The sequence below is a fragment of the Arachis hypogaea genome, chromosome 18 (assembly GCF_003086295.3).
Source record: "Arachis hypogaea cultivar Tifrunner chromosome 18, arahy.Tifrunner.gnm2.J5K5, whole genome shotgun sequence".
Taxonomy (NCBI): domain Eukaryota; kingdom Viridiplantae; phylum Streptophyta; class Magnoliopsida; order Fabales; family Fabaceae; genus Arachis; species Arachis hypogaea.
In genome coordinates, this window is record NC_092053.1 from 52503183 (window position 1) to 52517172 (window position 13990).

The following is a 13990-nucleotide window of genomic DNA, read 5'->3' on the forward strand; positions in this document are numbered from 1 at the left end:
ACGTGTAAAATAACATATTTTAGTACTCTTTTTAGGTACTTTCAATAATAAAATTATTATGTATGAATTGTTGACTTTTTGGACAAAGTAAATAAAAAATTGATCATATATAATAATAATAATAATAATAATAATAATAATAATAATATTGAGAATACTTAAAAAGAATATGTTGAATGAATAAGTCTATAATAAAATGGGTATAATATATTTTTTATTTCTCTCTCTTATAGAAATATTTCTGTAAGTTATTAATTTATTTTTATTAAAATTAAAAAATTAATATAATTTTATATATTAATAAATATATAAATTTATTTAGTTTTTATATATTTATATTTATTATAATATTTTTAAAATTAAAAAAATATTTATTAAATATAATTATTATTAGTTGTGCTTACTGAAAATTATTTTTAGTTTAATTAATCAAAAATAAATACTAAAAGTTTATTTAAAAATTATCTTTTAAAAACTAATTTAATAAATTATTTTTCAAAACAAAAACTTTATAGCCAAAGTCTATGCAAATTGAATCCATTAGATTTGAATTATGGGAGACAAAAAAAACATGTAAATCGAAGTCAATCCATTCGATTCATTAGCATTTTAACCATACACTTTGTTACGGATCCGACCCACGGATCCTACGCCCGGAATGGTCCCCGAACCTGGTTACCCAGGTCTGACCCGCTTCGCGCTTCTAGAAGGCCCGGAACCGGCCCTCTAGAGCTCCTAACCAACTTTCGAATTCAAACGTCTCCCTTATCTTAGCCAAACAAGATAAGATAAGATAACTACCATCACCTATAAATAGAGGACCCAGGTCCCTCCAGGTATTCATTCATTCCTCACACTTTCTACCTCTTAGATCCATTCTGACTTGAGCGTCGGAGTGTCTTTGCAGGTACCACCCCCCATTGCTCCAGGCAAGTGATCCGGCATCTGCCTCAACCCGCAAGTTCTCGATCCATCTCTCAACCCGTACCAGAGACATCTTGTACATTGGCGCCGTCTGTCGGGACTTTGCAACGTTGTGGCGGCATGGCTTATAACCCAGAAGAGCAATCATCAAACTCAGATTTCTTGCGTGTAACTGAGAGCAAAAAGGAATAATGTTTCCTTAACTTGCATCACCTTTGCATGTTTATGCATCCTTTCGCCAACGGCGAAATCCCAAAGGAATAATGTTTCCTTAACTTGCATCACCTTTGCAGGTTTATGCACGCTTTCGCCCTACTCCAACGGCGAAATCCCAAAGGAATAATGTTTCCTTAACTTCCATCACCTTTGCAGTTTTATGCACCCTTTCGCCCTACTCCAACGGCGAAATCCCAAAGGAATAATGTTTCCTTAACTTGCATCACCTTTGCAGGGATAACACACCTTCGCCCTACTCCAACGGCGAAATCCCAAAGGAATAATGTTTCCTTAACTTGCATCACCTTTGCAGGTTTATGCACGCTTTCGCCCTACTCCAACGGCGAAATCCCAAAGGAATAATGTTTCCTTAACTTCCATCACCTTTGCAGTTTTATGCACCCTTTCGCCCTACTCCAACGGCGAAATCCCAAAGGAATAATGTTTCCTTAACTTGCATCACCTTTGCAGGGATAACACACCTTCGCCCTACTCCAACGGCGAAATCCCAAAGGAATAATGTTTTCTTAACTTGCATCACCTTTGCAGGGATAACACACCTTCGCCATACTCCAACGACAAAATCCCAAAGGAATAATGTTTCCTTAAATTGCATCACCTTTGCATGTTTATGCACCCTTTCGCCCTACTCCAACGGCGAAATCTCAAAGGAATAATGTTTCCTTAACTTACATCACCTTTGCAGCGATAACACACCTTCGCCCTATTCCAACGGCGAAATCCCAAAGGAACAATGTTACTTGCAATTACCTTCTTAGTGATAACACTCTTTATGCACCCTCGCCCTACTCCAATGGTGAAATTCCAAATCCTCTGAGCCCAAAGTCTCACCTCCCTTTAGTGGGACACATCCACCTCTTGGACCCTCTCATTCACCACTCCCTCATCCGTCTCTCCAAGCGCCATGGCCCCATCTTTTCCCTCTACTTCGGCTCCATGCCCACCGAGGTTGCTTCTTCTTTTGAACTCTTCAAGCTCTTCCTCCAAACCCACGAGGTCACCTCTTTCAACACTAGGTTCCAAACCTCTGTCATCCGCCGCCTCACCTTTGACAACTCTGTCGCCATGATCCCCCTTCGGACCTTACTGAAAATTCATAAGGAAGCTCATCATGAACGACCTCCTTAAATGCTACCACCGTGGCCAAGCTCAGACCTCTCAGGAGCTAATAGATCAAGAAAGTTCTTAAGGTTCTTGCACAGATACGGGGGACAGCCAAATCGTGGCGGCATGACGGAGAACCTCGAGGAGCAATCCTCCACCCGACACCCCAACTCAAACCCACAAAGCCCAACTCCCGAACTCCAAGATAACACTCCTCTCACCCACGAGAGGATAATAAACGTGGCACATCGCCAATCAACCCCAACCCAGCAACAACCAAGAGAAGACAACCGTCCTCCCACTGAAGCCCGGCCACCCGATGGCCTGGGAGAGAAGGCGGTCCAGATAATCCAAGAGTTGTGCCTCAGGGTGCAAAACCTCAAAGGCCGAGTCACACCCAAAGAACGGTACCACCCGGAGCATACAAGCCAAGTGACCTCCAAGACCTAATCTCATCGCGATACCAGGAACACCAGGCCCCCTGAGCAACAACACTGCAAACAGCACGATCACAGCATTTCCCTAGACCCAAAACACCGACGCGGAGAAGACGACCGACGGCAGCATCGGAAGGCCAAACGAGCAGGAAACATGCACGTGATAATGGAAGCCATCCCGTTCACAGAAAAATTCTTGAGAGCCAAACTCCTGAAGGACTTCAACAAGCCCACTGACATGAAATAGGACGGGACCAACGATCCCCGGGAACACCTAACGGCCTTCGAGGCCAGGATGAACCTGGAAGGAGCCGCCGACATGATCCAGTGTAAGGCCTTCTCGATAACCTTAGTCGGCCCTATGATCAAACGGTTCAACGCCCTCCCAAACGGGTCCATAGCCAGCTTCCACGATATCACCAGAAAGTTTATGGCCCAGTTCACTACCAAAATCACTAAAATTAAACACCCCATTAGCTTGCTCGGAATTACCCAAAGACAAAGACGAATCTACGAGAAAATACCTGACGGTCGACGGACTCACGGACTCAGTCGCGAGCCTCTGCTTGACCAATGGACTTATAAATGAGGACTTCTGAAAGTATCTCACCGTGAAGCCAGTCTGGACTATGCACAAGATTCAGAGCGTCGCTAAGGATTACATAAACGATGAGGAGGTGAGCCAAGTCGTAGCGGCCAATAAACGGCAGAACGGCAGTACGTCACCTCGCCAAAACACCCCACCAAGAGAAAACCAAAAGGAACATTCCGAACCGACAAATGCTCAAATTACACACTCTTGTTAGCTCCCATTACTGAGATCTACCACCAAATAGCTGACCGAGGCATCCTTCCGAAGGCCCGACCACTTAAAGAAAGAATGGACGGCAACAAGAATTTATATTGTGACTACCACCGAGGATACGGGCACAGAACACAGCACTGCATCGACTTAAAAGATGCTCTGGAGCAAGCCATACGAGACGGCAAGCTCTCCGAGTTCGCCCAGATCATCAGGGAGTCGAAGCGTACAGAAAGAGACAGATCACCAGAGAGGGAAGGACGCAACCCAAGGACACAAAGACAAGCCCCTCGGGAAAGTCCGGAAACAGACCCGACCATAGTCGTCAACGTCATAACAAGCAAGGATAAGCCGGAAAAGTCAAAATCGGCACTAAAAAAGAACCTCAAGGTCCTGGCAGTCAGAAACCAAACCCCGACAATCATCACCAATAATGCGATAACATTCTCCCCCGAGGACTGCCAATACGGCACCTCGGCGAAAGATGCCCCCTTCGTTATCTTCGCAAAGATAGGAACCGGGCTGGTCAGAAGAATACTACTCGACACATGAGCAGATTCCAACATCCTCTTCAGGGGACCCTTCGACAAACTCGGGCTCCGAAACGAAAACCTACAAACCCACCATAATGGGGTAACCGGGCTCGGGGATAACTTCCTTCAACCGGATGGCACCATCACACTTCCCCTCACCATCGGAGCCGGGAACCAAAGAAAGACCATCCTCTCCGAATTTGTCATCCTCAAGAACTCCACCACCTACAAACATCATCCTCGGGAGAAAGACCATTAACAACCTCTCGGCGGTCATCTTCACCAAATTCTTACTCATGAAGTTCCAAGCCGATGACGGCACTATCGGCACAATACACAGAGACCGAAAAGTCGCGGTAGAGTGTGAGAACACTAGCTCGACCCTCTGCAAGGGATCCCGAGATGCGGCAGGCATCTTCCTCGCCGACCTCGATGCACGCCAAGACCAAAGTCTGCGCAGAACCGTGCGAGGAAATGATAAAGAGGCAGAGTGGGACCTTGCAGACAAGGTCAGGAGCATAGCACACCTACGGGAGCTAGCCCTAAAACAAATAATAAGTCTAAGGTACAATGGCAGCACGGTACGATGAGACTTTGGACCAGGACACCTCGTCTTACGACAAAACGATATTGGTCCACCCACTCCCGGAGAAGGGATGCTCACGCCCAACTGGGAGGGTCCCTACCAAATTAGGACGGTAATTGAAAAAAGAGCCTACATGCTCGAAAGACTAGACGGGACAAAGCTTCCAAGATCCTGAAATTCCACCAACTTACAGTGCTACTATATGTAGAAACATCCTTCCAAAGCAACAAGATTGAGGTCATTTAAGACTATCTCTTTACCCTTTATATTTTGCCTTTTTTACTTGCATTTATTGCTTAAGTCGTTTAATCGTATATTTTCTTACTGGGCACTCTTTCCTACCCACATTGGGAGGTTTTAACGAGGCCCAAACCATAAATGGAATTCATTTTCTCAAAAGCATTGCCCCGTCCGACGGCATAAACCAAACGCGGCTACACGAGAATCGATTACCCCGAGGCTAACAAAACGGATATCCAAATAAGTAAACGGCTACACGGGAATCGATCACCCCAAGGCCAACAAAACGGATATCCAAATAAGCAAACGGCTACACGAGAATCGATTACCCCGAGGCCAACAAAACGGATATCCAAATAAGTGAAAAGGCTACCCGGGAATCGATCACCCAGAAGCCAACAAACGGATATCTGAATAACAAAACAGATATCCAAACGGCTACACGGGAATCGATTACCCACGGATATCCAAATAAGTGAACGGCTACCCGGGAATCGATCACCCCGAAGCCAATAAAACAGATATCCAAATAACAAAACGGATATCCGAATAACAAAACGGATATCCAAATAAGTAAACGGCTACACGGGAATCGATTACCCGAGGCCAACAAAACAGATAACTAAACAATAAAAAGGATATCCAAATAAGTGAACGGCTACCCGGGAATCGATCACCCCGAAGCCAATAAAACAGATATCCAAATAACAGAACGGATATCCGAATAACAAAACGGATATCCAAATAAGCAAACGGCTACACGGGAATCGATTACCCCGAGGCCAACAAAACGGATATCCAAATAATAAAACAGATATCCAAATAAGTGAAAAGGCTACCCGGGAATCGATCACCCAGAAGCCAACAAACGGATATCCGAATAACAAAACGGATATCCAAATGGCTACACGGGAATCGATTACCCCAAGGCCAATAAAACGGATATCCAAATAATAAAACGGATATCCAAATAAGTGAAAAGGCTACCCGGGAATCGATCACCCAGAAGCCAACAAACGGATATCCGAATAACAAAACGGATATCCAAACGGCTACACAGGAATCGATTACCCACGGATATCCAAATAAGTGAACGGCTACCCGGGAATCGATCACCCCGAAGCCAATAAAACAGATATCCAAATAACAGAACGGATATCCAAATAACAAAACGGATATCCAAATAAGTAAACGGCTATACGGGAATCGATCACCCACGGATATCCAAATAAGTGAACGGCTACCCGGGAATCGATCACCCCGAAACTAATAAAACAGATATCCAAATAACAAAACGGATATCCAAATAACAAAAATAGTGACTCGTGAATCGATCACTTGCAAAGCCAACAAAACGGAAATCCAAATAAGCTAAATAAACAAAGTCTTGAAATCGGCCTACCAAGAGGCCTAAAATAAGTTCACAATAACAACCCAAAAAAGGCCACACAAAACAAGCATGAGCTGACAGTCTTCCAACTTGCGAAAAACCAGACTGACCAACATCCTACCAATAAATGCAGGATGATGTCACGCCCTTTTCAGGCCCCTCACAGTCTCCCAAACTACAGAGAATCGGACTCCCCAACGACTTAGCATTGAGACCAAGAAAGCATACTCTCATGCTCCGGGGACAACTGTTCCAGACCCGATCTCCGGGCCCTTCTTCAGAACGGTCATCAAACCCGGCATGTGATGAGACGCCCAAACAACGTGCTCCTCGCCTGACCATGAAACGGCCAGGAACTCCCCAAATCCTCGACCTCGACTGGAAAAACCAAATAAATGATCTCCTTGCCAAACCACAAACGGCGAGGAAAAGGTTCCTCCAGCGATGAGACCGAGCACCCTCACTCTCTCGCTCCGGGGGCAACTGTTACGGATCCGACCCATGGATCCTACGCCCGGAATGGTCCCCGAACCTGGTTACCTGGGTCCGACCCGCTTCGCCCTTCTAGAAGGCCCGGAACCGGCCCTCTAGAGCTCCTAACCAACTTTCGAATTCAAACGTCTCCTTTATCTTAGCCAAACAAGATAAGATAAGATAACTACCATCACCTATAAATAGAGGACCCAGGTCCCTCCAGGTATTCATTCATTCCTCACACCTTCTACCTCTTAGATCCATTCTGACTTGAGCGTCGGAGTGTCTTTGCAGGTACCACCCCCCATTACTCCAGGCAAGTGATCCGGCATCTGCCTCAACCCGCAAGTTCTCGATCCATCTCTCAACCCGTACCAGAGACATCTTGTACACACTTAATTCGAATCTACTTGATTCGATTTTCATTCAATAACGTTTTTCACCTAATTCGAATCCATTGGATTCGATTTACTACGTGTCTCATTAAATCGAATTTAATCAATTTGATTTATATAAAAATGTGCTTTGGGACTTTGACATTACATTTTCTGATTTAGGACATTCAGGTAATATTAATGTGCATTTGGTTTATTGAGGTGTCTTGTCCTCAATATAAACACTTACTAATATTATTTAAAGATTAGTTACCTATAAATTTTATTAAATTTATTTATTTTCTCAATCCTATTTAATTTGAAGCAAATTTAAAAATTTATATGCAAAGAATTTTTTTATTTTCATCCATAATTCTAATAGATAAAAAATGTATTACTTCAATTTTATCTTAAATATCTTTAATTATCTTTAATTTTATTATTTTTTAAAATTATTAATTTATATTTTGATTATATCATCTCATCATATTATACACTATCCTTTTCTATTTTTATTCTTTATACATGTATAATTATTATTATCTCTGAATAATATAACTGTCATTTTAAAAATTGGTCAAAAATATAATTATCAGTTAATTTTTCTTTCTTCTTTTTACCATTACCCTTTTATTTTACACATAACTTATATCCTTATTGTCTTTCTCATTATTCTACTAAGTACATGTAATACTCTTTTTCTATCTTTCTTCCACTTAATGAAAAAAATAATGATAGATATATGTATGGAGAATAAAAATAATAAAATTAAAAATTAAAAATTTCGAAAGAATAATGACTAACGATGATTTAAGATATTAAATATAAAATAAAAAAATATAGCAATTAAAATTATGCGAAAAAAGATTTTTTTAAATTTAAATTTTTACATCTGCTTCAAATTAAATAAGATTGAGAAAATAAATAAATTTATAAACATTTATAAATTTTTGATCTTGATTGTTATATATAATAACAACCTAATAATTTTAATATTATACTTAAATTTATTCAAATTTTATTATTCTATATATTAAAAAAATTAAATAACTTATAAAATTTTTATTTTTATTTTTATTTTTTATTTATTAATAATTTATTATTTAAAAAATTTTTATTTTTTATCTTAAATTTATTATTTAAAAAACATAAAAATTAATTTTTCAAAAATATTAGAAAACAAAAGGGGCAGAAATGGTGTCGCCCCAAGTCTCCCCCTCCTAATCTGAATGACCACCAATGCTGAACCCCCAACGTCTCTCTCAGGCCATTATCATCTTCGGTCGCTCTGTATCCTCACTCTCTCAAACTCAGTCACCGCGCTTGTTGTCATCTTCTTGCTTCGGTCGTCAAGCCAGTTGGCCAGCTTTCTTCACCATCGCTGTCTTGCACCCAGTCGCACACCTTATTCCCCATCATCGTCACCGCGGAAGAAGCAGCAGGTCCTGGGGTCGCACTCTGTCTCCTCATCCTCTCGTACTCAGAAGTGTTCCTTCCCTATACTTGTCGTTGCCGGCAACAGAGGTAGCAGGTCCCAGTGGGCTGGTCTTCATTCATCTTCTTACTTTGAGCCTCACCTCAAGTTCCTTCGCACAACCCAATTTGGTGAGTTCCAATTAATTTTTCCTTTCTTTCTGTTTTGAAATTATCACTTTACTGATTGAGCTTGAATGCACTTTGATTTTTTTGTCGAAAGATGAATTTGTTGCTGAAAGTTAAATATGTGGGTGAAATTTCTTACTGGAACCTTGAATTTTTTGCTTATCTGAAATGGTCACTTAAATTTGTTAATTGCTGAAAGAATTTGTTACTGATTGAACTTAAAAGCACTTTGATTTTGTTGTTGAAATTTGAATTTGGTGCTGAAAGTTGAATATGTGGCTGAAATTTGTTACTGAAACCATGAATTTTTTGCTTATCTGGAATGATCACTTAAATTTGTTCATTGCTGAAAGAATTTATTATTGATTGAACTTGAATGCACTTTGATTTTGTTGTTCAAAGTTGGATTTATTGCTGAAAGTTGAATATGTGGATGAGAAATTTGTTACTGGAACCTTTAACTTGTTGCTGTTCTGAAATGATCACTTAAATTTGTTCATTGCTCAAAGAATGTTACTGATTGAACTTGAATGCACTTTGATTTTGTTGTTGAAAGATGAATTTGTTGCTGAGAGTTGAATGTGATGAATTTGTTGCTGAGAGTTGAATGTGTGGCTGAAATTTGATGCTGGAACCTTGAATTTTTTGCTTATCTGAAATGGTCACTTAAATTTGTTCATTGCTGAAAGAATTTGTTACTGATTGAACTTGAATGCACTTTGATTTTGTTGTTGAAAGTTGATTTTGTTATTGAAAGTTGAATGTGTGGCTGAAATTTGTTGCTGAAAGTTGAATGTGTGGTTGAAATTTGTTGCTGGAACATTGAATTTTTTGCTTATCTAAAATGATCACTTAAATTTGTTAATTGCTGAAAGAATTTATTACTAATTGAACTTGAATGCACTTTGATATTGTTGTTGAAAGTTGGATTTATTGTTGAAAGTTGAATGTGTGATTGAAATTTGTTACTGGAACCTTTAACTTGTTGCTGTTCTAAAATAATTACTTAAATTTGTTCATTGCTAATAGAATTTGTTAGTGATTGAACTTGAGTTTTTTGCTGTCTTGCTTCATATTGTCATGAATTTTAAGTTCCTCTTTTCTTGCTGTAATGGTAGTTCTGTCAATATCTTGAGTTCTTATTGTACTAAAAGATATAATTAGTTATTAATATTTTTTTATTGAACTCAGTATATCTCCATACTTTTTAACCTCGTGACTTGAAGTTCTTGACATGAGATTAATGATACCCAATTGTTTTTGGTTTTTCTAATGCTTCAAATTGTTTATGATTATTTTCTTCAAGCTTTGTATATTATCTTTTTATGATTTATATCTTTATTTTAAAATTGAATGTATTATGTTTGTTACTTTATAACTTGTGGAAGGGGTTATTTAGTATGATTGTGAATAAAAATATATTAATAAAATTCAGAAAAAAATATACACGAGACTATATCCATTTATATGCATGTTAAACATTGGTATTACAACTAAAATAAAACCTTAGTCCAGATAATCATGGCACCCAATAGAAGTTGGATGTCACGAAGGCAAGATTGCACTGGTCATCTAAGCGAGGAATTTAAGAAAGGTGTTGTGAAATTCATAGATTTTGTAGAAAGAAACCCGACAGTCATTGATAGTTTCGGTCGCATTCTTTGTCCATGCACAAAATGTAAGAACAGACTTAGGGATGAAATATTTTGGGTCGAAAAGCATTTGTGTGATCGTGGGTTTATGGAGGGTTATATAAAATGGATTGCTCATGGTGAGGAAAGATGGGTTGAACAGGACGCAACAAATGTTACCCAAGAACATGAAGAGGAGAATACAAATCCATATGTAGACATGGTTATTGATGCTGCAGGTGATAACTTAAACGTAGTGGAAGGTTTAGAAGTGGATCCAAATCCATCCGCGTCGAAGTTTTATAAGTTGATGAGAAGTGCTGACGAACCTTTGTGGGATGGCTGCACCACCTAGCTAGTTAACTTGAAGTCAGAATTCAACATGAGTGAGAGCTGTTATAATCGAATGGTTGCCATAATCAAGAGCATGCTCCCAGAATCAGAGAAGTTGCCAGAAGATTTCTACCGGTCAAAGACAATGATTCAAGAATTAGGATTAGGATATGAGAAAATTGATATTTGTCCTAATCACTGCATGCTATATTATAAAGAAACAAGTGACAAGACTAGTTATGTAGCCTGCACAATGTGTGGACACCCACGATTTAAGCCAAAGGCAGGGGATACATCTAATAGCAGTAGGGATGTGCCATACTCAATATTGAGATATTTTCCTATTACTGCAAGACTTCAACATTTGTTTATGTCTAAAACTACTGCGCAATATATGAAGTGGCATGTGGATGGAGTATGCCATGATGAATCGGTGATCACACATCCGGCTGATGCTGATGCTTGGAAACAATTTGATGCCACCCATGAACTATTTGCCCAAGAATCTAGAAATGTCAGGCTTGGACTTTGCACTGATGGTTTTAATCCATTTTCTGGCTCGAAGACTCCATACTCATGTTGGCCTGTGTTTGTCACACCTTACAATCTTCCTCTAAGTATGTGCATATGAAGAGAGTACATATTCCTCAGTCTTTTGATCCCTGGACCGAAGTCTCCTGGAAAAAGATTAGATGTTTATCTTAGACCACTGATTGACAAGTTAAAGGTTTTGTGGAACAATGGTGTTACTACTTAAGATGCATGGGAAAAGAAAAATTTTAACATGAAGGCAGCATTATTGTGGACTATAAGTGATTTTCCAGCTTATGGAATGTTGTCTGGTTGGAGCACTCATGGTCGACTTTCTTGTCCGATTTGCATGAAGAACACTAAATCGTTTTGACTACAACATGGCGCTAAACCCTGTTGGTTTGATTGTCATCGACAGTTCTTGCCTGCTGGTCATGCATTTCGTCGTGATCGATACTCTTTTAAAAAGTCAACCGTGGAAAACTCTTTTCCACCGAAACGAATGAGTGGAGTTAAAATCTTAAATGAGTTGAACAAACTCAAGGAAGCTATCTTTGGGGCAAATTCGAGAGGAAAAAAGGGTGACTTTGGTACCATTCATAATTGGGTGAGAAAAAGCATATTTTGGGTGTTGCCTTATTGGTCAACTAATTTGATAAGACACAATTTAGACATTATGCACATTGAAAAAAATATTTTTGACAACATCTTTAACACTGTTATGGACGTAAAGGGCAAGACAAAAGACAACGTGAATGCAAGAGAAAATTTGAAGCTAATATGCAAACGCCCTAACTTGGAGTTGGTATTCGAGAATGAAAAATACAAAAAACTAAAAGCCACATATGTCTTAGATTCTCAACAAAGGAGGATAGTATGTGAGTGGATAAAGCAATTAAAATTTCCTGATTGTTATGCATCAAATATCTCACGATGTGTTAATCTAGCGAATGGGAAGATATATGGAATGAAGAGTCACGACAGTCCTGTTTTCATGAAAAGACTAATTCCGTTGGCATTTCGAGACGTGTTGCCAAAATCTATATGGGGAGTGCTAACAGATCTTAGCTTGTTCTTTAAAGAAATTTGTGCTACTGAAATACGTCCTGATGCTGTGGAGAAGGCAGAGATTTCCATTATTGAAATGGTTTGTAAGCTAGAAAAAATTTTTCCGCCAGCTTTCTTTAATGTGATGGAGCATTTAGTTATCCACATCCCCTATGAAGCTAAGGTTGGAGGACCTGTGCAGTATCGATGGATGTATCCATTTGAAAGGTGTATGCTATACTTAAAAACGAAAAGTTCGAAATAAGGCAAGAGTTGAAGGATCTATTTGCAAAGCATATATTTTGGAAGAAATTTCAAACTTTACTTCTATGTATTTTGAGTCAACAGTACAAACAGGCGGACTCAAGTTCCTAGGAATAATGATGGTGGTTCAAATATGGACGAGAATCACTTGTCTATTTTTAGATACCCATATCTTTTCATCAGGCGAGGTTCAAAAAAATACTTAACTGATGAAGAGCTACATATCATCCACACATACATTCTTGTAAACTGCGAAGAAATAGAACCTTATCTCCAGTAAGTTAGAACTAGTTTATATATATATATACACTAATTTTACAATTAAATTGAATGTTATATTGATTACTTTATTTATTAGACAATTTGAGAATTCACTGAAAGAGTTAGATCCAAATATATCCAATGATGAAATACTAATTGCCTACGATAAGGATTTTAGTAAATGGATAAAGAATCAAGTGAGTGATTTTTGAAATTAAATATTTATAACTTTAAAATTATTTGTATTGCAAGAATGTATAACTTTCAATTGTTATTATATTCATTTGTAGGTAGATACAGGTCACATTGAAAGTAGAATGATTCAACAAATAGCTCATGGTCCTTCCAAGTCTGTCACTTCGTACAATGGCTTAAAAGTTAATGGATATAGATTTCATACTAAGGATCACAATAAAAATAGAACTACTATGAATAGTGGGGTATGTGTTAAAGGAAATATTTATGGAGAAAATGACTTGAACTACTACGGCATTCTTGAGGAGATATTGGAACTGTCATACTTGGACTGTGGAAATACTGTATTTATCTTTCGATGCTGCTAGTTTGACCCAATTAACGGTGTAAAAGTTGACGAGAGATATGGGTTAGTTGACATAAAGTATAAATCAAGACTACAATCAAATGAGCCGTTTGTTTTGGCTAAACAAGCACAAAAGATATATTACACAAAATATCCACATAGTGAGAATAAGTCCAGTTGGGAATGGTGCGCGGCTTGTAAAGTTACAGCCAAGCTCTATATGAATGAAACTTTGCATGATCCAGATGAAGAACCTAATTGGCAGGATGACAGTAATGATTTTTATCAAGAAAGTGTTTCTGAAGTAAGAGCGCAAAGTGTTGTTTTGGAGGATGAAGTTATTTCATTGTTTGATGCAAATGCTCAAATGGAAGAAGTGAACGTAGAAGATATAAATTGTCCAATGGACACTTTGCTCAATGATGAGTTCATCAACGATAATGAAGAGTTTGACGGTAAAGATAGTGAAAGTGCTTGTTCCGAAGATGAGAATGAAGACTATGTGATGTAGATTTACAAGTTTTGTGTCTTTATGTATCTCATATGTTCGATGAAATGCCTCAGCCACCTTACAAAATAAAGGTCAGCTATGAGTAAAACAAATTTTGTTTCTTTGATTTTTTTTACCTATTTTTATGTAACTGGGGTTCTTCAATTGTATAAGTCTACTACTCTACTG

General features: G+C 38.8%; 1 protein-coding gene across 1 annotated transcript; it reads left to right on the top strand.

Annotated features, from left to right (window-relative positions):
- Positions 1-10740: 10740 nt before the first annotated feature.
- On the top strand, positions 10741-13822 carry LOC140181373 (uncharacterized). Its single transcript, XM_072224922.1, has 5 exons — positions 10741-11284; positions 12146-12473; positions 12868-12967; positions 13061-13210; positions 13334-13822. The coding sequence occupies exons 1-5, from the start codon at positions 10741-10743 to the stop codon at positions 13820-13822; spliced, it is 1611 nt and encodes a 536-aa protein (XP_072081023.1).
- The last annotated feature ends 168 nt before the right edge of the window (positions 13823-13990 follow it).

Excerpts from the sequence above, each read along its gene's own strand:
- LOC140181373 (XM_072224922.1), top strand. The coding sequence starts at position 10,741 with ATGGTTGCCATAATCAAGAGCATGCTCCCAGAATCAGAGAAGTTGCCA. Across the intron at positions 12,968-13,060 it reads GTAAATGGATAAAGAATCAA|GTAGATACAGGTCACATTGA; the intron begins GTGAGTGATTTT and ends ATTCATTTGTAG. Across the intron at positions 13,211-13,333 it reads GAACTACTATGAATAGTGGG|TTTGACCCAATTAACGGTGT; the intron begins GTATGTGTTAAA and ends CGATGCTGCTAG.